The 23,478-nt window shown below is 45.3% G+C and overlaps 1 protein-coding gene across 2 annotated transcripts in view; it reads left to right on the top strand.

Annotated features, from left to right (window-relative positions):
- Positions 1-23,269, top strand: part of si:dkey-24l11.2 (uncharacterized protein LOC100034462 homolog) — a 45,664-nt gene extending 22,395 nt beyond the window's left edge. The window contains exons 7-13 of one of the 2 annotated variants that reach the window (XR_010969465.1): positions 9,500-9,728; positions 11,553-11,670; positions 12,928-13,051; positions 16,263-16,374; positions 17,774-17,886; positions 19,612-19,741; positions 22,650-23,269. Coding sequence is in view for 1 of the 2 variants with exons in the window: in XM_068015378.1 (XP_067871479.1) it covers positions 9,500-9,728; positions 11,553-11,670; positions 12,928-13,051; positions 16,263-16,374; positions 17,774-17,886; positions 19,612-19,684 (769 nt within the window). In the remaining variant the exon portion in view is untranslated. Of the gene's footprint in view, positions 1-9,499; positions 9,729-11,552; positions 11,671-12,927; positions 13,052-16,262; positions 16,375-17,773; positions 17,887-19,611 lie in introns of both variants that reach the window. The other variant, XM_068015378.1, reaches the window with a different exon arrangement.
- Positions 23,270-23,478: the final 209 nt, after the last annotated feature.

Genomic DNA, 23,478 nt, shown 5'->3' with positions numbered 1-23,478 from the left:
AAGAGAGTAGCTAAAGTGAGCATGGGACCCTTGGAGTATACGACTGGAGAATTGATAACGGGGAACAGGGAAATGGCAGATAATTTAAACCAATATTGTGCATCGGTCTGCACAGTGGAGGACGTTATAAACATCCCACAGATAGCAGATAAGCAAGGAGCTAATGGGAGGAAAGATCTTGTAACAGTCTTTATCATGAGGGACAAAGTATTCGACAAACTAATGGGACTAAAGGCAGACAAGTCGCCAGGACCGGATGGCCTGCATCCAAGGATTTTAAAGGAAGTGGCTGCAGAGACAGTGGAGGCATTGGTCAAAATATTCCAGAACTCACTGGATTCCAGGAGGGTCCCAGCAGATTGGAAAACCGCTAATGTAACCCCCCTGTTCAAGAAGGGAGCGAGACAAAAAGCAGGAAACTATAGGCCAGTCAGCCTAACATCGGTTGATGGGAAAATGCTAGAGTCCATTATTTAGGAAGAAATAGCAGGACATTTAGAAAAGCTTAACACAGTCAAACAGTCAACATGGTTTTGTGAAAGGAAAATCATGTTTGACAAATTTACGAGAGTTCTTTGAGGATATAACAAGCAGAGTTGATAAAGGGGAACCGGTCGAAGTAGTATACTTGGATTTCCAGAAGGCATTTGATAAGGTGCCACATAAAAGATTATTGCACAAGATAGGAGCTCACGGTATTGGGGTAATGTATTAGCATGGATTGAGGATTGGTTAACTCACAGAAGACAGAGAGTTGGGATTAATGGGTCTTTTTCAGGTTGGAAAGTGGTAACTAGTGGAGTGCCACAAGGATCAGTCCGAGGGCCTCAATTATTTACTATCTATATTAATGACTTGGAAGAGGGGCAGAGTGTAATATATCCAAATTTTCTGACGATACAAAAATAGGTGGGAGGGCATGTTGTGATGAGGACATATGGAATCTGCAGGGGGATATAGATAGGTTGAGTGAGTGGGCAAAAACTTGGCAGATAGAGCTTAATGTAGGAAAGTGTGAGGTCATGCACTTTGGTAGGAAGAATCAAAAGGCAGACTATTATTTAAATGGAGAGAGACTTCAAAAAAAAGTGCAGAACAGAGGGGTATCTGGGTGTTCTTGTGCATGAAACACAAAATGTTAGCATGCAGGTGCAGCAAGTAATTAAGAAGGCAAATGGAATTTTGGCCTTTATTGCTAGGGGGTTAGAGTTTAAAAATAGGGAAGTCTTGTTACAACTGTTCAGGGTATTGGTGAGGCCGCACCTGGAGTACTGTGTGCAGTTTTGGTCCCCGTATTTAAGAAAGGATATCATCATCTTCTTTGGCCTCCTTGTCTTGAGAGACAATGGGTAAGCACCTAGCGATGGTCAGTGGTTTGTGAAGCAGCACCTGGAGTGTCTATAAAGGCCAATTCTAGAGTGACAGACTCTTCCACAGGCGCTGCAGATAAAATTGGTTGTCGGTCTGTTACACAGTTCGCTCTCTCCTTGCGTTTGTCTTTTTTCCTGCCAGCAGCTAAGTCTCTTCGACTCGCCACTCTTTAGCCCCGCCTTTATTACTGTCCGCCAGCTCTGGCGATCACTGGCAACTGACTCCCACGACTTGTGGTCAATATCACAGGACGTCGTGTCGCATTTGCAGACGTCTTTAAAGTGGAGACATGGGCGGCCGGTGGGTCTGATACCAGTGACGAGTTTGCTGTACAATGTGTCCTTGGGGATCCTGCCATGGCCAAGCCATCTCAAGCGCCGCTGGCTCAGTAGGGTGTATATGCTGGGGATGTTGGCCACCTCGAGGACTTCTGCGTTAGAGATTTGGTCCTGCCACCTGATGCCAAGGATTCTCCGGAGGCAGTGAAGATGGAATGAATTGAGAGATCCCTCTTGGCTGACATACGTTGTCCAGGCCTCGCTGCCGTAGAGCAAGGTACTGAGGACACAGGCTTGATGCACTCGGACTTTTGTGTTCTGTGTCAGTGTGCCATTTTCCCACGCTCTCTTGGCCAGTCTAGACATAGCAGCGGACGCCTTTCCCATACGCTTGTTGATTTCTGCATCGAGAGACAGGTTACTGGTGATAGTTGAGCCTGGGTAGGTGAACTCTTGAACCACTTCCAGAGCGTGATATTGATGGGTGGAGCATTTCTGACGTCCTGTCCCATGATCGTTTTCTTGAGGCTGATGGTTAGGCCAAATTCGTTGCAGGCAGCAGGAATCCTGTCGATGGGTCTCTGCAGACACTCTTCTGTGTGGGATGTTAATACAGCAAAGAGGAGTTCCCTGATGAGGACCTTCCGTACTTTGGTCTTCGCTCTAAGACGGGCAAGGTTGAACAACCTGCCATCTGATCTTGTGTGGAGGAAAATTCCTTCTTCTGAAGACTTTAACGCATGTGAGAACAGCAGGGAGGAGAAGATCCCAAACAGTGTAAATGCGAGAACACAGCTCTGTTTCATGCCACTCAGGATAGGAAAGGGGTCTGATGAGGCACCGCTATGCTGAATTGTGTCTTTCATATTGTCATTGGAATGAGGTGATGATACTCAGTAGCTTTGGAGGACATCCGATCTTTTCTAGTAGTCTGAAGAGACCACGTCTGCTGACTAGGTCAAAAGCTTTGGTGAGATCTGTGAAAGCAAAGTAGAGGGGCATTTGTTGTTCGTGGCATTTCTCCTGTAGCTGGCGAAGTGAGAACAGCATGTCAATGGTGGATCTTTCTGTTCGAAAGCCGCACTATGCCTCAGGGTAGACACGCTCAGCCAGCTTCTGTAGTCTGTTTAAAACGACTCAAGCAAAGATTTTTCCCTCTGTTGAGCAGGGAGATTCTTGGGTCGTTGTTGCAGTCAGTCACCGCAGTCACACTTGTTCTTGTAGAGGGTGATGATATTGGCGTCACGCATGTCCTGTGGTACTGCTCCCTCATCCCAGCACAGGCAAAGCAGTTCATGGCGTGCTTAGAGTATACCAGGTTTGCACTCTTGATTATTTCAGGGGTAATGCCGTCCTTCCCGGGGGCTTTTCCACTGGCATCACTGAGTTCCGATTTTGTTGGCTGTTCGTCCAGCTCATCCATGACTGGCACAGACTGGGCTGCATTGAGGGCGGCCTCAGTGACAACATTTTCCTTGGAGTACAGTTCTAGGTAGCGCTGCACCCAGCGGTCCATTTGCTTGCGTTGGTCAGTGATCGTGTCCCCTGATTTAGACTTGGGGGCGATCTTCTTGATGGTTGGCCCAAAAGCGCTCTCAATGCCATCATACATTTCTCTGATGTTTCCGGTGTCGGAGGCCAGCTGAATACGACTGCATAGGTGTTGCCAGTAGTCATTTGCATTTGCACAGCGCCTGGCTGTGCTTTGTGCAGCACTTCTGGCTACTTTAAGTGCTACTGATAACTCACTGGGAGCTTTCTTGTAGTTCAACAGTGCAATGCGCTTAGCGGCTATGACAGGTTCCAGCTCTTCAAAGTGAGATTGAAACCAGTCTGCATTCTGCTTCTCACGTTTGCCATAGGGGTCATTGCTGAGTCATAGATGGCGTCTCTGCTTTGGGCCCACTTGGTCTCTGCATCCCCTGTAGGAGTGTTTTGAAGGGCTTTTTCAAGTGAATTTAGAAACTTATGTAACAGCTGTGGATAAGAAATTCTGTTAGTGTTGATGCGCGGGCATCCCTTCTGCTTGGAGTGATGCAGCTTCTTTGGTTTGAGTCTAACTTTGCTGCACGCCAGGGAGTGGTCGGTGTCGCAGTCCGCACTGTGGAAGGTGCGTGTGATTTGGACACTGTTTATAGAGGCTCGCCCTATGACGATGAGGTCCAGCTGGTGCCACCGACGTGATCTTGGTGACAGGGTTTAGTGTGAAAGAACGAGTTGGTGATGCAGAGGTTGTGATAGGTACACAACTCCAGCGGTCTCTGTCCATTCTCATTCATCCTTCCAATGCCATAGCGCCCAAGGCAGGAGGGCCATGAGTCATGGTTGGCCCCAACTCTGGCGTTAAAGTCCCCCAGCAGGAACAAATGTTCGGTACTGGGAATGGTACTAATGATATTATGGGATTCCTCGTAGAACTGATCTTTAGCTTCAGGTGGGGAGCAGAGTGTTGGAGCATAGATGCTGAGTAGGTGTACTGGACCAGAGGCGGTGAGCAGTCGGATAGACATAATGCATTCCGAGCTATCATGCTGAGCAAAGAGTTTAAAAATAGGGAAGTCTTGTTACAACTGTACAGGGTGTTGGTGAGGCCCCACCTGAAGTACTGTGTCCAGTTTTGGTCCCCGTATTTAAGAAAGGATAGACTGGCATTGGAAGCAGTTCAAAAGAGATTCACTCGGCTGATTCCTGGGATGAAGGGGTTGACTTATCAAGAACGGCTAAACAGGTTAGGCCTTTATTCATTAGAGTTCAGAAGAATGAGGGGTGATCTTATTGAAATGTACAAGATTCTGAGGGGGCTTGACAGGGTAGATGTTGAGAAGATGTTTCCAATACTGAGGGAATCTCGAACTAGTGAACATAGTTACAGAATAAGGGGACACTCCTTTAAAACTGAGATGCAAAGGAATTTCTTCTCTCAGAAGGTAGTGAATGTCTGGAATTCTGTACCCCAGAGAGTTGTGGAGGCTAGATCACTGAAAGTATTTAAAGAGGAGGTAGATATATTTGTGAAATATTGGAGAGTTGAGGGCTATGAGGAGCTGGCACGAAAGAGGAGTTGAGGTCTGGGGCAGATCAGCCATGATCTTATTGAATGGCGGGGCAGACTTGAGGGGCCGAATGGCCTAATCCTGCTTGTATTTCTTAAGTTCATATGTTCTAACTCACATGGCATAAGGATGTGAACTTAAACTGTTCATTGTATTTGTAGGTAAAATGGTAAGGTGAAACTCGGTATGCAAGTGCTTTTGGATTGATGAGTGTTTTACTTCTTTGGTTGGAGAATGGTAGTAGATATGAAGTAAATATATCCATTTGAGTACATTTACCTGCAGAGTCTGTGTGTGTGTTTAAGAACATAAGAAATAGGAGCAGTAGTAGGCCATTTAGCCCTTCGAACCTGCTCTGCCACTCATTGAGATCATGGCTGATTTTCTACTTCAAGACACAGTGGCGCAGTGGTTAGCACCGCAGCCTCACAGCTCCAGGGACCCGGGCTCGATTCCGGGTACTGCCTGTGTGGAGTTTGCAAGTTCTCCCTGTGTCTGCGTGGGTTTTCTCCGGGTGCTCCGGTTTCCTCCTACAAGCCAAAAGACTTGCAGGTTGATAGGTAAATTGGCCATTATAAATTGTCACTAGTATAGGTAGGTGGTAGGGAAATATAGGGATAGGTGGGGATGTTTGTTGGGAATATGGGATTAGTGTAGGATTAGTATAAAATGGGTGGTTGATGTTCGGCACAGACTCGGTGGGCCGAAGGGCCTGTTTCAGTGCTGTATCTCTAATCTAATCTAAGACCATTTTCCTGCACTATGCCCGTATCCCTTGATTTTAATATGTAGAAATCTATCGATTTCAGTCGAACACATTCAACAACTGAGCCTCTACGATCCTCTGGGGCAGAGAATTCCAAAGATTCACAGCTCTCTGAGTGAAGAAATTCCTCCTCATCTCAGTCCTAAATGGCCTTCCCCTTGTTCTGAGACTGTGTCCCCTGGTTTTACACTCCTCAGCCAGGGGAAACCTGGATCTTGCATCTACCCCGTCAAGCCCTGTAAGAATTTTGTATGTTTGAGTGAGATCACCTCTCATTCTTCAAAACTCGAGAATAAAGGCCCAGTCTATTGAATCTTTCCTCATAGGACAATCCCTCCATCCCAGGAATTAGTTTGGTGAATCTTCGTTGCACTCCCTCTCTGTCAAGTATATCTTTCCTTAGGTAAGGAGACCAAAACTGCACACAATACTCCAGATGCGGTCTCCTCGATGCTCTATATTTCCACTAACATTAGTAAATTTGGCTAAAACAGTGTCAGTGTATCTACTGTGGCTAGTCAGGGATTTCTGATGGACAGTACAGGTCTAGACAAGAGTGAATGAAACAGATACTTGGTGTATAACTATCCAGCACTTGAGACACTTTGTATGAAATATTTGATGAGGGGTATGTGGAACTTCGATGAGGATTGGTGGGATTTGGGAAATGAAACCACAGAAAGAGACCAGTGTGTCTTTGCTAGCTGTCCGCTGGAACAATCGAAACAAATCCCACTCTGCACGTTCTTCCCAGTAGCCCTCTGTCTTCCTGTGTTTCAAACATTTATCCACTTTTCCTTTAAAAGATGCAGTTGTCTCTGTTCCAACCCCCGCTATGGTAAAGCATTCAATGCTCTAACAACTCTCCATAAAGACATTTCTTCTCAATTACAGACTGATGCAGGAACTCATAAGCCATCAGATGTGATGGTTTACACCTTTCCTGACAACATCTGAATTTCTTTTTTTGCAAAGATTAATTTGTTGTTTGTTTTGTTTATGATATATTTTTTAAAATCTGCTGCAGCATGTGAAAGGAGTTACCAGAGTGTCGTAGACCCAAGCGGTGTAATCGAGGAAAACACAAGGCAACATATTCTCTTTTATTTCTCATTTTATTGCTTCTGCAACAGTAATCACTTAAGTTTATACATCTTCGCTGAACTGGGGAGTGTCGTAGAGGCTACTGGGTGATTATTTTATCCTCACTTGAAATTAATGCGTTGAAATCTTCCCAGAGGGGGTCTCTGTCTTCCCACTGAAGGTACCCCTTCGGCCTCTGGTGTCCTCTGATTTTGTTGAGTTGGGGGCATAAATATCAGTTGCTGAATGTCCCACTTTAGCCAATCACTGTTGTTAGGCCTTCTTAATTGGCTGGTTATCAGCAGCCTTATAATCGAGTCAAGACCAAACTGTCAGACCAGGTACAGCTCTAGACAGGTGCTGTGATTAGGTTAATTCCATAGGTTTTTCATAATTCCATAAGTTTTAAGGTACTTGTGGATAAGGATAAGAGTAGTCCTTGGGTGAAGGTGCTAATTTGGGGGAAGGCTAATTATAACAATATTAGGCAGGAACTGAAGAATTTAGATTGGGGGCGGCTGTTTGAGGGTAAATCAACATCTGATATGTGGGAGTCTTTCAAACGTCAGCTGATTAGAATCCAGGACCAGCATGTTCCTGTGAGGAAGAAGGATAAGTTTGGCAAGTTTCGGGAACCTTGGATAACGCGGGATATTGTGAGCCTAGTCAAAAAGAAAAAGGAAGCATTCGTAAGAGCTGGAAGGCTAGGAACAGACGAATCCCTTGAGGAATATAAAGACAGTAGGAAGGAAATTAAGCAAGGAGTTAGGAGGGGTAAAAGGGGTCATGAAAAGTCATTGGCAAACAGGATTAAGGATAATCCCAAGGCTTTTTATACATATATAAAGAGCAAGAGGGTAACTAGGGAAAGGGTTGGCCCGCTCAAGGACAGAGAAGGGAATCTATGTGTGGAGCCAGAGGAAATGGGCGAGGTACTAAATGAGTACTTTGCATCAGTATTCACCAAAGAGAAGGACTTGGTGGATGATGAGCCGAGGGAAGGGAGTGTAGATAGTCTCAGTCATCTCATTATCAAAAAGGAGGAGGTGTTGGGTGTCTTGCAAAGCATTAAGGTAGATAAGTCCCCAGGGCCTGATGGGATCTGCCCCAGAATACTGAGGGAGGCAACGGAAGAAATTGCTGGGGCCGTGACAGAAATCTTTGCATCCTCATTGGCTACAGGTGAGGTCCCAGAAGACTGGAGAATAGCCAATGTTGTTCCTTTGTTTAAGAAGGGTAGCAAGGATAATCCAGGAAATTATAGGCCGGTGAGCCTTACATCAGTGGTAGGGAAATTATTAGAGAGGATTCTTCGGGACAGGATTTACTCCCATTTGGAAACAAACAAACTTATTAGCGAGAGGCAGCATGGTTTTGTGAAGGGGAGGTCATGTCTCACTAATTTGATTGAGTTTTTTGAGGAAGTGACAAAGATGATTTATGAAGGAAGGGCAGTGGATGTTATCTATATGGACTCCAGTAAAACCTTTGACAAGGTACCTCATGGCAGACTGGTGCAAAAGGTGAAGTCACACGGGGTCAGAGGTGAGCTGGCAAGATGGATACAGAACTAGCTCTGTCATAGAAGACAGAGGGTAGCAGTGGAAGGGTGCTTTTCTGAATGGAGGGATGTGACTAGTGGTGTTCCGCAGGGATCAGTGCTGGGACCTTTGCTGTTTGTAGTACATATAAACGATTTGGAGGAAAATGTAGCTGGTCTGATTAGTAAGTTTGCGGACGACACAAAGGTTGGTGGAGTTGCAGATAGTGATGAGGATTGTCAGAGGATACAGCAGGATATAGATTGGTTGGAGACTTGAGCAGAGAAATGGCAGATGGAGTTTAATCCAGACAAATGTGAGGTAATGCATTTTGGAAGATCAATGCAGATGGGAAGTATACAGTAAATGACAGAACCCTTAGGAGTATTGACAGGCAGAGAGATCTGGGCGTACAGGTCCACAGATCACTGAAAGTGGCAACGCAGGTGGATAAGGTAGTCAAGAAGGCATACGGCATGTTTGCCTTCATTAGTCGGGGCATAGAGTTTAAAAATTGGCAAGTCATGTTGCAGCTGTACAGAACCTTAGTTAGGCCACACTTAGAATATTGCGTGCAATTCTGGTCGCCACACTACCAGAAGGACGTGGAGGCTTTGGAGAGGGTACAGAAGAGGTTTACCAGGATGTTGCCTGGTCTGGAAGGCATTAGCTATGAGGAGAGGTTGGATAAACTCGGATTGTTTTCACTGGAACGACGGAGGTGGAGGGGCGACAGGATAGAGGTTTACAAAGTTATGAGCGGCATGGACAGAGTGGATAGTCAGAAGCTTTTTCCTAGGGTGCAAGAGTCAGTTACTAGGGGGCGTAGGTTTAAGGTGAGTGGGGCAAAGTTCAGAGGGGATGTGCGAGGCAAGTTCTTTACACAGGGTGGTGAGTGCCTGGAACTTGCTGCCGGGGGAGGTGGTGGAAGCAGGTATGATAGCGACGTTTAAGAGGCATCTTGATAAATACATGAATAGGATGGGAATAGAGGGATACGGTCCCCGGAAATGCAGAAGGTTTTAGTTTAGGCAGGCATCAAGAGCGGCGCAGGCTTGGACGGCCGAATGGCCTGTTCCTGTGCTGTACTGTTCTTTGTTCTTAATGATCTTCTCCATTTGCTCATTATTTTAAACTCCGTACAGACTTCAGTCCGTACACAAGTCATCGTCTTCTGTGATCCTGGGTTGACCTGATCAGTCTGTGCGTATCAGCAGTTTTGCAAAGGTGTCCAAAAGATTTAACCCTTTAAATCCTTCAGTGAGATTTCCCTGCACGTGGATTCATTTCTCATTGATTTTCATGCGCCTATTGCTTCTAAATGCAAACAGCAGGGGTGTAGTGTATAGAATGCACTAATGAACAGTTTCCATGGACTGACCATCTATTGTTCACTTTATTCCCTAGGTGCAAAGTATCTGCAGACTTGACTGTGTCCCAAAAGCACCCCTCAGCTGTCAGCTGCAAGAAATGTAACATGGACATCAGTGTAGCATTCCAGCCCAGCGTGCTTCACGAGTACTCGGATATAATGGGATACTTGGATCTGTGTGGATGTGTCCCTGTAGAATTAGTGTTACAGGACAGTCAGTTTGCTGTGGGCTGTCTAAACTGCTCCAAGGAGGGAGCGCTGCAGGTCAGTAGGTAACACGCAGACCATCTCAAAATGGCGTCTGACAGGGATTCGCGTACCCATCTGTTTCTGTTACGCAAAGTCAATAGAAGTGCACACTGTGAATATGTCAATGACCAGCGAACTCAAGAGGTTTCAGACATTTGGGACACTCTGGAAATAGTGTCCATTAGCAGAAAGATTGTTTACTAGTTCAGATTGTAGCCTTAAATCAGGACTGTGATTCGAATGAAAGGATTGTATTTACAATTTCAGGCTGAATGTCTTGTTCAGATACTGACTGACCACCTACACAGTTGCAGCTGACCCTGTATTATTTCATATTTCTGGCGTTTGCCAGTTTCCTTTTGTCCCTGAGATTGTGTTAGGATGGGATGACAGGTCTAATGTTAGGCAGCAATGAGAGAGACAGCTATTGTGCATCCAAGACTTAAGAGTCACTGGCTTACCACAAGGAAAAGCTGAATACCAGTGCAGTAAAACCACTGATGCACAAACATTCCCCACCATCACCAGGGGATTTTGGAAATCTGTTTGCTGATCTGTGAGGAAGTTAATTAATTACAGAATTATCAGTGAAGTTTCACATAATGTCTAATCTACTTCCTGCAGAGGAAAACTTTAGAATGAGTTGCAGTGAAGAGACAGAATCTAAATTGTGTCCTAATTTGCACCAAGTCCCGTTCACCTAGCACCCCTGTGCTCACTGAACTCCATTGGTTCCCGATCCGGCAACTCCTTGATTTTAAAATTCTCATCCTTGTTTTCAAATCCCACCACGGCCTCACCTCTCCCTACCCCTGTAATCTCCTCCAGCCCTACAACCCTCCGTGATATCTGCACTGCTCCAGTTCTGGCCTCTTGAACATTGCTCCACCATTGGCAGCTGCCAAGGCCCTAAGCACTGGAACTCCCTCCCCAAACCCCTCCGCCTCACTTTCCTCCTTTAAGTTTCTCCTTAAAACCTACCTCTTTGACCAAGCTTTTGGTCACCTGTCCTATTATCTCCTAATGTGGCTCAGTATCAGATTTTGTCTGATAAAACCATGGGACTTTAAAAGCGCTATATAAATTATTGTTGTAAATGTAGACTCAAACTGAGACTGCAATTAAAACTCAAATCAACCCTGAGTTTGACACTCCTGCAGTTGTTTCTTAGCCAATCATTTGTTACAAATTAATCAGTAGAAATCTAAGGCACTGTCCTTCGGACCCAGTCTACTCCTGATAGACTGGCTTTAAGTTCAGAACATCAGTGGTACACTGTGAGCAGAAAGCCTGCTCATTCAGTCATTTAACCCAAAGCCAGCCACTTACGGTGCTATCAGCAATAAACAACCTTGTATATATATGGGCAGCCACTTTTAGTTATGTTTGATTTAAAGCCCTGCTCACGTACCTGAGGCTGTGTGACTCTGCTTGTAATCTTTTTCTTACTATTCTGTCCCTCACATTGTAAGGAACAAGGAGCACGAAAAAACCATCATGCCGAGCATCTTCCTAACTCTACTGAACTTGAATTGATTTTTTAAAATTGATTTGAATTTGACTTCTGTGATTTACAAGTCTGGCAATGCCAATCGAGAGATGAACAGTATTAATGTTCCTACAAGTGGCATAGTTCCCTCTTTTTTAACTGTTTCAATTATTTTAAAGACCTTAAATTTTGCAGTGTAAAATTCAGGGCAATTTTTAACCACTGATTTGCCCAACAAAGGAATTGAGAATCCCTCAGAGAAGGGGGCTTAGAATGATTAAGCTGCAGAACGAGAGGGAGGGGGATCTGCATGATTGCACTATTCATACTGTTTCTCTCTGGTTATCCAGAGCCTGTCCTATGGTCGATACAAGGAATTAAACTGCTTGCATTGTCACAGCAAACTCGGCATTCTGGTGGAGGCAGCCCAGTTTTACCAGATCCATGCCCAGTCACAGGAAGAAACAGGTGAGACCAACTAAGTAAATAAACCTGTCTTCATTAGAGACAATACCACAGGGTTAGGGCAAGGAGACATGATCTGAGGGAACATAGATTCAGTGCATAGGTCTAGACATTTACATAGATTATGTGGCACAGAAACAGGCCATTCGGCCCAATCAGTCCAGTGGCCTTTATGCTCCATTCGAGTCTCCTCCGATCATTCCTCATCTAACTGTCAGTATAACTCTTGACTCTCCCCTTTCTCCTAGCTCATTTACTTCTCGTTAAATGCATCTATACTATTTGCCTGAACTACTCACTATGGTAGCAAGTTCCACATTCTCACTACAGAATCATAGAAAGTTTACGGCACAGAAAAAGGCCACTTGGCCCGTCGTGACTGCGCCGGCCCAAAAAAAGAGCCACCCAGCCTAATCCCACTTTCCAGCGTTTGGTTTGTAGCCCTGCAGATTACAGCACTTCAGGAGCACATCCAGGCACCTTTTAAATGAGTTGAGGGTTTCTGCCTCTACTACCCTTCCAGGCAGTGAGTTCCAGACCTCCTCCACCCTCTGGATGAAAAAACTTCCCTCATCTCCCCTCTAATCCTTCTACCAATCACTTTAAATCTATGTCCCCTAGTCACTGACCCCTCTGCTAAGGCCCTTCCCATTCACTCTATCCAGGCCCTTCACAACCTTGTACATCTCAATCAAATCTCCCCTCAGCCTCCTCTGTTCTGGATAAAGAAGTTTCCACTCACTCTCTGGGTAAAGAAGTTTCTTCTGAATTCCCTATTGAATTTCTTGTTGACTATTTTATATTGATGGCCTCTAGTCATGCTCCTCCCCATGTGGAAACATTCTCTTTGTATCTATTCTGTCAAAACCCTTCATAATTTTAAAGATCTGTATTGGGTCACCCCTCAGCCTTCTCTTTTTAAAAGTAGCCCACCCTGTTCATCCTTTCCTGATTGGTAAAATCTCATAGTTCTGATTATAAACCAAAGAAATTTTAAGATGGATTTAACTCAGATGAGTTACTGCACACTTGGAGTTGAATTAAGGAATAGATTGTTATCTAATATACTGAATATACACTTGGTTAAAACAACCAAATAAGAAATGGCCAGGATTTGCTGTTTACCAGGGACTGGGCAAGTATAGGCTTGGCCCCAATAGGTCTCCTTTCCCTTGCTGCTGTAGATTGTCTCTCTCTCTCTCTAAATAGCTGCCTCTCAGTTCAAGAACATCCAGTAACTGCTGTTATGTATTACTGAAGATGATAAGAATTCAGTTAATCGACATCAGAAGAGACGGCCTCCCGGACCTACTGTTCAGCTTGGGCAACCCCTGCCCAATTTCGGTACCTGCATGCACTACAGGAAGAGTTGCCGTTGGCTCAGGTAAGGGTACACTGCCAATCTCCCAGCTCGTAAGTGAGACTGGCAAGACTTTGAGTTAGAAAGAAATAATTTCTCTGTCTCACAAGATTTTTTGGGGGGGATAGGGGTTGCAGAATCTTGGTTAGTGTTCATTTATCTTTGCATTCTGCCTCCCCTCCATGCAATCTGAGCTGATTGGAGTACCATGTTCAGTCTTGGGCATCACACACCAGGAAGGATATATAGACATATGCGAGGGTGCAGGGCAGATTCACTTGGCTTAAAAGGGTTAAATTATGCAGCCAGGTGGAATCGACCTGAGTTCCCTTGAGTATAGAAGATTAAGAGGTGATCTAATAGAGTTGTTTAAGATGATTAAAGGATTAGTAGGGCAAATAGATAGAGACTATTATTCTGATGGGAGGAGTTCAGAGCAAGAATAACCTTAAAATTAGAGCTAAGCTGTTCGGGGTGATGCCAGAAAACGCTTCTTCACACAAAGGAAATCTAGCACTCTTTCTCCCAAAAAGCTGATCAGGCTGGGGGGTAAATTGAAAATTTCAACCTGAGGTTGATTGTAGTTAGGCAATGGTATTAATGGTTACAGAACCAAGGCAGCTGGAAGAAGTTAAGATACAGATCAGCCATATTCTAATTGAATGGTGGAACAGACCCAAGGGGCTGAATGATCTACTGTACCTATGATAGATTTCTGTGTGGTAATCTACAACCACAAGGAAATGGCCACTGCCCATGGTTTTAATGTGTCACTTTCTGTGGACTTGTGCAGGATAGAGTAACAACGCCTGTGACCCAGTTTGATGGTTCTTTCACACAGACTTCACTGAGCTAAACGCAGAGCGTCACTGCTGATTGGTGCTGTGCCATGGTGTGCATCGCTGGCTGCTTCTGCCATGATTCTGGATTCCTTAAGTACAGGGCAGTAATTCTGAGGTTGGGCAGGGGACAGTGGCACCTCGATTGGACAGATTTCTCCATTTCCTCCCCATATGCATGGGTAAAATATCAGGACATTCGCAGATACAGGAGTGTTGGCAGACACACTGATGAGTGATGTAATGAGTATTTTTCATTTGGAAGATCCCATCCAGCACAGACATGGTCATTATATCGGAATTGTTTGAGTCCATAAAACCATGCAGCACAGAAGGGGGCTATTCGGCCCATCGGGCCTGTGCTGTCTCTTTAAAAGAGCTATCCAATTAGTCCCACTCCCCTGCTTTTACCCCGTAGCTTTGCAAAGGTTTTGCTTTTCAAATATTTATCCATTTCCCTTTTCAAAGTTATTACCCCCAGTAATCGGGGGAAGCGGAAGAGGGGGCCCCAGTAATCGGGGGAAGTGGAAGAGGGGGGCCCCCTGTAATCGGGGGAAGCGGAAGAGGGGGGTCCCAGTCACTGGGGAGGGTGGTAGGGTCTCAGAATAGGCCATTTAGGACAGAGATGAGAAATGTATTTATTCCGTGTTGTGAACCTTTGGGATTCTCTACCCCAGAGGGCTGTGGATGCTCAGTCATTGAGTATATTCAAGACCGAGATCAACATATTTTTGGATACTAAAGGAATTAAGAGATATGGGGGTAAGGCAGGAGGGTAGAGCTGAGGTAGAAGTTATTCTGAGACGCTACCATTTCCCCAATTACTGGGGCCTGTCTTTGGGGAGGAGTGAGTTCCTGGGGAATCCATTCCCCCCCCCCCCAATTTCCTGGTTTCCCCCCCCCCCCCCCCCCCCAATTTCCTGGTTCTCCCCCTCCCCCAATTTTCCCATTTACCGGTGCCCTCCCCAATTCCCTGTTTTAGAAACTCTCGTCCAAGTGGCCATCCAGTTTCCTTTTGAAGCCATTGATTGTCTCAGCTTCTGCCATTCTTGTGGGCAGTGAGTTCCAGGTCATTACCACCCACTGCTGTTTCACTGGGGCTGTGCTCTAGCAGTCCCAGGATGTGCTCTCGCTCTGGGGGAAATATCGCTTTTTTACACATCCCGTGTATTATGTTCCCATTCCCAATTTTCTCACGTGATTGAAGTGGGAGTTTTTCATTTTTGTTCGAAGTCCTGGTTTTCAATCAGATCGATCCATAATCACCATTTTACCATGTTTTTTCTTCAAAAATGGCACCATGTGTAATGCAGACATCAAGCCTCTCTATTTTTGGCCCTTGCGAATTGACTAAAGTGCTTTCAGGAGTCAAATAATGTTGAAAATACCTGGTGGCTCAAGGCAGTTTGTTGTACATCGCAAACTCCCTGATCTTGCTGTGGACCCCACCTGAACTCGGTAATAAATAGGGCGGATGTTCCTGCTCCTCCACACGTTTCCCGCAACCATACGGGTGCAAAGCACAACAGGGAATCGAGCAGGCTCTTCCTTGCTTGATTGTTTTCACTGAATCTCACCCGAGCAATCCGATAAACCTAACCACAGCAACAGATGAAGGGAGCTGGAGGTTACTTTGAACTCTTGTTCTGGATTGTTATATTACCTGAGATTTGACCTTTACTTTATGAACAGTTTTTTTTTAAGGAATTTGTGTTCCAATTGGGCGGTGCAATTTGTTCCTCACCCTTGGCGGTGTATTGAGTAGACTTTCTGGAAGACCATGATGTTTTCATTGCTACATTGAGCATTTGTTATGAAAGTTGTATAACGTTATTGTGGATATTCCATTATGACCGAGCAATGTTTCACAGGAGGGCGTTGTCAGAGAATTACTGTGCACTCTCGAGCCAAATCGTAAATGATGCACCCAGAAAATATTGTCATCCTAAATCGATTCCTTTATTGATGCATGCTTTATGTCATGTTAGCTGTTAGCTCACTTGCTTTATATAATCTATTTTAGATACTGCTAACCCACTGATCAGAGCATTCCCTGAAGGTCACACAGTAGGTTAGCAGAATGTGGAGTGTGCAGTGCAGTAAGTTGGCGCAAGTTCCTTTCACCTCCAGGACTTCGCCTCAACCCAGCTCCACAGACAGATTGAGATCTGCTCTCCTCTGTTGTCAGGTCAATGAGTTTGAGGAGTTGAATCCACTTCCTGGTGGGTGCAAATCTACTGCATTGGAGATCCATCGTTTTACATCAACTTTCTAGTAAATTTGTCCAGTCACCCAAATGGGGAATTAAGGCGACTCAGATGGAATGAGGGATGTTGTTGTATTTCTGTTGTGTGTATCGTTCTAAAACACTGTTCGTTTGTGCTGAATGGCTTCAGATTTCCATGTTGTGGCAAAGCCTACCCATGTGATGTGTGTCACGATGATGATCAAGACCATATAATGGAGCTGGCTAGCCGAATGATCTGTGGGTACTGCGCGAAGGAGCAGGTGAGCCTGCCTCTCAGGGCAACCATTCTACCCGACAGAATTCAAAGGTCAAACTTTTCCAGTTCTTTCAGGGGAACAGCATTTATTGCCCATCCCTAATTGCCCTTGAGAAAGTGCTGGCCGCCACCTTGAGTTCAACTGAGGAGCTTGCTAGGCCAATTCAGAGGGCAGCTAAGAGTCAACAGCACTTCCAGTTTCCTCCCCAGTCAGCTGTCTGGAGTCTAGACAGATGTGTGGTGCATTGTGTAATCTGCTACTTGGTGCACCTCTGGAGAAGGACAATTAAAAATCCTGAGTTTTAAGATCCCTCTCAAAAGATCAAGGGAGAGGCTGATTTTGACTGAGAAATTGCATCTTCCACGATCAATTCACGAGAGTTGGCCTGTCAGCTAATGCACTACATGTTAAAGTTTGCTCTGTCATTGCTGTTCAGGTCTTTGAAATACCAAACTATACAGTACAGGGACTGCAGTTGGGTGTCATGGTGTTGCAGTGCATTCACACATTGAGATGCTTGCTATGAAGTGGAATTATGTCATTCCAGCCCATAATTCCCTCACTCGCCTACCCCAAACAATGTCCATTCATAGGAAGGAACTAAGCTGAGGCTGTGTACTTTCCTATAGGGAGGGATGGCTGTGCTCAGGCAGTACCTCCTGCAAACAGGTTATTTGCCTCCTCGCTGAGTGGTGAAGGGAGATACAGGAAGATGAGCTGCCAGCCGTGGCTCAGCGGGAGCATCTCGTCTCTGAGTCAGAAAGTTGTGGGTTCAAGTCCCGCTCCAGAGACTTGAGCACAAAATCTAGGTTGACATCCCATTGCAGTACTGAATGAGTGCTGCACTGCCGGAGATGCTGTCTTTTGGTTGAGATGTTTAACTGAGGTCCTGTCTGCCCACATAAAAAAATCCAGTGGCACTCTTGAAGAAGGGCAGGGGAGATCTTCTTGGTATTCTGGCTGATAATTATCCTTCAACCAACATCACCAAACCGATTACATGGTCATTCATCCCATTGCTGTTTTTTTGGGAGCTTGCTGTATGCAAATTGGCTGCTGCATTTCCCTAGTACTTGACAGAAGGCGGTTCAGCTCATTACCACAGTGACTGGACTTCAAAACTAGCTGTAATGCACAGCCTGAGGTGAGGAAAGGTGGGTTATAAATATACTCTTGAGTCAGAAAGGCAAGTAGAAATAAACTAAGCAATCTTTTTTTTGATTACCTATGTCACTTTATCACTGAGTAGTTTGGTTTGTGCTAATATCACAATCTAGGTTATATACCACTGAGTCTAATTGATAAAGGTGACATTGTGCTTTTGGGTTCTGTGTATTTGTGTAGTCTGTGAAAGGTAGCAGTCCCATCTTACGTCAAGACTCATTTTAGTCTCACTTTCCAGCCTTACAACAACGGGAAACCCTGTATTACCTGCGGAGCTATGATGACAAAAGGATCCCGCTCCAGCCACTGGGAAGGAGGCCATGGCTGTCGCAACAAAATAAAGATGAGTCAGTAAGTTTCCTGCGCCACCTTCCACCGGTCAGTGTGAGCAGAACTCAGTGCGTCCCTGGCTCTGTAGTCGCAGTGAGAACATCGGGGATCAAGATCCAGAATGTCAGTCATTCGCTGCTTCTGCAGAGAAACATTCTCAAAGACCCATAACGCACAGCAGAATCCAAGATTACTTCACTTTGTGAGCACAATTCTATCACACTTACCTCCATTTTTCTTCCCTAGTGTTTTATTGAAGTCTTTAAAAAAAATCAGTAAAAAAGCATTCAAGCTGCTCCTTGCACATCTTTAATGAATCTCTAGGGGATCCCAATGCTTCACAGTTCTAAGGTTAGCACCCAACTTCTGCACTCTTGTACTTTTCTCTCTCTCACCTGTACCTTGCTCTCCTTCCTTCACTTATGTCTTGCTGTCTCCCTCAAGTCTTGCTCGTTTTCTCTGTCTTCTGCATGTCAATCTCATCCTCTCAATCTGCCCCTCACACTTTCTGTTTCTCCCTCTGCTCCTGTGTCTCTCTCTCTCCCCTTCAGTTTTTCTCTTTATCTGTCCCCCCAGTACCCCCACCCACCCCCGTCTCTCTCTCCCACCCAAGTCTCCTTTCTCTTTCCCCCCCCCCACCACCCCTCTCCGTCACGTTGAGATTATCCCCTGTAATTCACCTGCTGTACTTTACCCCCCTTCAACCCTGTGCGGAAATGCCTTCCCCAGTGTAACAGCTGAGTCATGGAACTGTCCTTGTGTTGAGATGTGATTCTGTGACTAAGTGTGTTAAAGGGCCATTACCCTGGAACCCAAGACACAAGGAGCATTGCAATGGCTGGATCTATATTAAGTATGCTTAAAAGGGTATTTATGGGTATGTGGACTGTGTACTTGGAGACAGGCACTTGAAGTGTTGGGCTTGGCTTTAATTGGCTTTGTGTAAACAAGAAGCACTTTTAGCAGATTGTTGAACCACAGGGCAGCAAGACCCGCCTGAGCCGTGCTTTAAATTTAACCTCGTTTGCAGCTGATAGATGTTGCAGCACACGAGCTGCTGAGCACTGCAGAGTAACAGGAGGAGTCTGTGCCCTGTTGTTCACAGGACTGCAAGCTCGCAGTCTTAGGTTGTGACTGCCTCTAGAGAAGGAAGAACGGAGGGTGAGCCAACCAGTCCTGTTCTTACAAACGTCCTCAAAACATGTCGCAGAGCAGACGAGGCGGCAATTGTCCTTTTATTAATGATTCTGGGCATGTAGACGTTGTTGGCAAGGCTGGCATTTAATACAGCTGATCCCCAGTTGCCCTGAGATGCCCTGTAAAACATGCTGGGCATTCCAGAGGGGAGCCAGCCACACTGGTGTGGGACTGGAGTCACATACAGGCCACACTGGGTAAGGAAGCAGTTTCCTTCCTGAAAGGGACATCATTGATTAATATCTTCTCTTGGTTGAGGAAAGAAATTTGTCGCAAGGTGATGGGCTAGAGGGTAAAGAAAACATTTAGAAACTGCTGTTAGAAAGATGTTAGCATACACCACTGAGGAAAGGGGAAAAAAACCATGTTTATTTAGGGCCTTTCCCTCTGGTTTCTGATTCACAGCCGATGGGTGAACGATGCTAGTGTCCTCTTAAAGGACAACTTTGTGCACACGGTCCATTAAACGCAGACATTTTGCTCAATTTATCAGTTGATTTGGCCTGTTCTTAATTCCATATTTCATTCTGTGCGTTCTTCCTTTCACAGCAAAGACAAACAGAAATATTCAAACTCTGCGAAGACTGTGTCTCGCCGATCCCAGCGTCAATACCAGAAATGAGCAGCGTGGCCCTGATTTTGGATCACTAACCTGGACAGTGGCCTTAATAATGACTCTGTGAGTGGGTTTGGTGTGCGCGCGCGTGTTTTTTTTTTTTTCCGTTGTTTCTTTCTCCCTCCAATGAGGCGATGAAAGGATAAATGTTCTTCAAATTTCAAAGCAGGGGAAGGATTTCAAGGAGAGGGGAGCAGCATGTAGTGAGGAGTTGGTCCCTTTTTGGTTTGATCTCTGTAGGATACTGTAGAAACCATCCTTCCTAGTGAATGTCCGGTCGTGCGCACAGGCTGAAGAGAATTCTGACAACTGCCTTTAACATCATTGACAGTGAGTGCTCCATCTCTTCTATGAACCGGGGATCCAGCACCACTAAGGCTGCCAGAGATCAGAACCAAGTTCAGAATGTGTTGATACTCGTGTGCAGATTTGACTGCATAATGCTGAAAAGGGCGAAGCAGAGTGTCAGCTAACGTGCTTGGTTCACATGTGGCACGAATAGAACACCTAACCTCACCATTGGTGTTAGCATGGGACCTCCCTCCTCCTTTATCGGGCCACACATCACTGAGCAGATTGTTGCTAAGGTCTGTACGGACTCAAAGTGAGGTGTAGAAATTCAGATGTGATTTTGAGGCAGTGTAGGACAGCCCAGGACTGATCCCTGCACAGACTCTTAAACTTAGCTTCAGCCTTGTCTTAACGAGAGAAGGCTGGAGCCTGCACACAAGTACAATTGGAAGTTGTTTGGTTTTGAATGTTACAGGTTATCACTGTGGTGATTTACATTTAATTTGGCAATTTTATAAAATGAAGTCAAATCTTGTTCTATGCAACATCTTGCCATACCAACAATAAGAAAGGAACCTTGCAACCCTGGAAATGAGGGAAAGATTATAACCCTCTGTTGGCTAACCACAGGCATCTAAATAGGAGGTAGTGCAGGCAGCATGAATAATACTGCCCCTGATATTGTTCTTCACTGTCTCCCAATGGCTGTCAGAGTGTACAAGGAGAGTAAATGCTGTTTACTGAGCAAGTGTCAATGGGTGGGATCCCAACCATTGCTCCCATCTGATTTTCTGCCTACGCCTCCTGATGCCTGTGACTCATTGTACAGTCCTGGTCTATCGGATCCCCAAAACCCACAAGTGGACCATAGGAACAGGAGGAGGCCTGTCAATTAGATCATGGCTGATCTGTACCTCCTATCCCTGAATACTCTTGCATAACAAAAATCTGTGGATCTCTGTCTTGAAAGTTCCAAGAGCTTTCTCCATGAGAGTGCCACAGCTCTGAGTTTAGACGGTGAGGGCACGTGGGATATTTGAATTATCGAGGCAGCAGTCGAGCCCAATCTTGCTTCTGACCACCATGTGCATGCCTTCCAGCAGATGGCAGTGTTTCCTCCTTTCCAAGTCAAGGGACACAGAGCCCGACCACAGTCGCTCCAGCACTGATTCAGGGCGTCAGGGATCAGTCTCTCAGCCTCCCTGATGCCACAGTTACCCAGTGGGGAAATGCCAAAACTTATTGTCCATCACCATCCAGGTTCTCCAAGGCTAAATAACCTTGCAGAGTTCATAGAACAAAATAAGGAAAGTAAGCTTAATTCACCAGGATGTTTAACTGTGTTCAGAGCACTGACTGCACTGGTTTGGGCTGTAGCCTTTCACCCATTGTCAGTTGCAAATCCATCTCTAACAATAATCTGGCAATTGCTACAACCTGAGATTCTGTTATGTGCAAAGCGGGGAGCAAATTTTAAAGTCTTAAAGGCCTGATTTGAAAATCTAAAGTTGTCTGTTATGAGAATTTGGGGTGGTTAAAATGCAAAGTTAGCATTCCTGTCTGGGACTGCAGTCCAGATACTGTTAATACCCCCCCACCCCCGATTTTGTCCTGAGGTGAGTGACTTGTGCAGACTGTCCCATCCACCTCCCTTCCAATGCACGCCTCACTCAAATTGCCCTTTCTCAGGTGTCAGCCTGAATAGAGAATAAACTGGCAGCTCTACCACCAGAAGCATCACCAGCAAATCCAATCTGGTTCTCAGCTGATGTCTGTGCTCGAGTGGTCACCGGGAGTAAGAAGCTTAACCACCTCATCCTGCAGACCAGAGACACAGGTCCAGTTGCAGCATTCATGCAACCGCCCAGAGTGAGCTGGAGATTGCGCATACTGTGATTTTCAATTGATTCATTGACATATTGTTACTGATGCTGGCTGCACATTAACTGCATCTTGTGCCCAAGTCTGTGTCTATATCTCTTCCCTGAACCCATGTTTATATGAAATAAAAACAGCAAATGCTGGAAATACTCAGGTTTGGCAGCATCTATGAAGAGAAAAGCAGAGTTCTGATGATAGGTCAGTGACCTGAAGCATTAACTCACTCTCTCCACAGATGCTGCCTGACCTGAGTGTTTTCAGCATTTTACTTTTCTTCTCGTGTGTGTGCACCTCTCTCTGTGCAAGTCTTTCTCTCCTGTCTCATTTCCATTTTTAAAATGCTCCTCGACTTGATCTTCCCTCCACACCTGCGTTGCTGTTTATTTTAGTTTTTTAGTTGTGCTCCTTGCTCTGTTCTCATAACTTTTCCCCCTACACTGGATTGCCAGCTGTAGTAACACCTGTCCCGGGTGTAACCTGCCCACTAGAAGCAGAGGGAAGGGGGAGAAATAAGAATCAAACTTTCTCAAATTAAACCAAAGCTGAACCTGGTATAAATAAACTACTGCATTGGTCCTATTGCCAGTCTAAACATGAAATATGTGGATCTAAAATGACATCTGTGATGTTAGCCATGAGATTTGTGCATGTGTTAAGTAAATTGAGCATCTCGTCTCTCAGGCTTCAGCCCCACACCCTCTGTACTTTTGATGAGATTTTCTATGTCATGAAATGGCGAATGTTCCTTTTCTAATGAGTGCCTTTTGTTTTTCGATTCTCTTCCCGTCACCTCCATCAGCTATTACCCCACGGCTCTCGGAAGTGTGGGAGTAATCAGCTAGTGATCCTAGAGCCCTGGTGAGCTGACCGCTGCAAGTGACACAGACTGGTCCAGACAGGTCCACACACAATCACAGCAGCTTCTCATCAAATGTCAGCTCTTTTATGTGGGAGAAGTTTGTTCGTGCACTAATGTATCTCTGGGTAGCTTAATCCGTCAAACCTTGGGTGGAGTCTTGTTTGCCAGCAGCACAGGTCAGGAATGTGGGTACTGCTAGGGAGTGGGGAGCTTTTGGACCATCTTGTGGTACACTATCTGTGTACCATTCCAAATTTCCAGTTTGCACTACCAGTTGACAAGGCGCCCCTTTCAACTGTGCAAGCTGGTTAAACCCCCCATTAAGTCTTTACGTGTAAACTTATTTCCGGAGAAGCAGAGGGATGTGTGGTGGTGGGTTAGCCCGATGCATCTTGTTGCTGTGGCAAACTAATAGTTTATTTTGGGAACAGTAATAGAATTCAATCGGGTCATATTTCTGATTTTGGTGCAAAATTGCCACTCAGTTAATGTGATAGACACTGGCAAAATATTTTTTAAAAAAGGAAAAAAAAATACTCATTTGCATGTATGTAGAGTTGATGGTATTTTAAAATAAACTTTAGTTTTGTCAGTTTTGAGGTGTTTGGTGTTTTGCTTTGATTATAATCCCAGTTATGGGCCTCTCTTCTGTGAGGTTATTTAAAAGTACAGTCAATCCATAATATGACTGATGTCGGGGTTAAGACTGCTGCAGCTGTGTTGTGCTAGCAAAAAAGCCACTGCCATCCAGTATGTGTGACTACGGTGA

The sequence above is a fragment of the Heterodontus francisci genome, chromosome 35 (assembly GCF_036365525.1).
Source record: "Heterodontus francisci isolate sHetFra1 chromosome 35, sHetFra1.hap1, whole genome shotgun sequence".
NCBI lineage: Eukaryota > Metazoa > Chordata > Chondrichthyes > Heterodontiformes > Heterodontidae > Heterodontus > Heterodontus francisci.
Note: the sequence above shows the minus strand (reverse complement) of the source record. Positions and strands in the feature narration are given on the sequence as shown.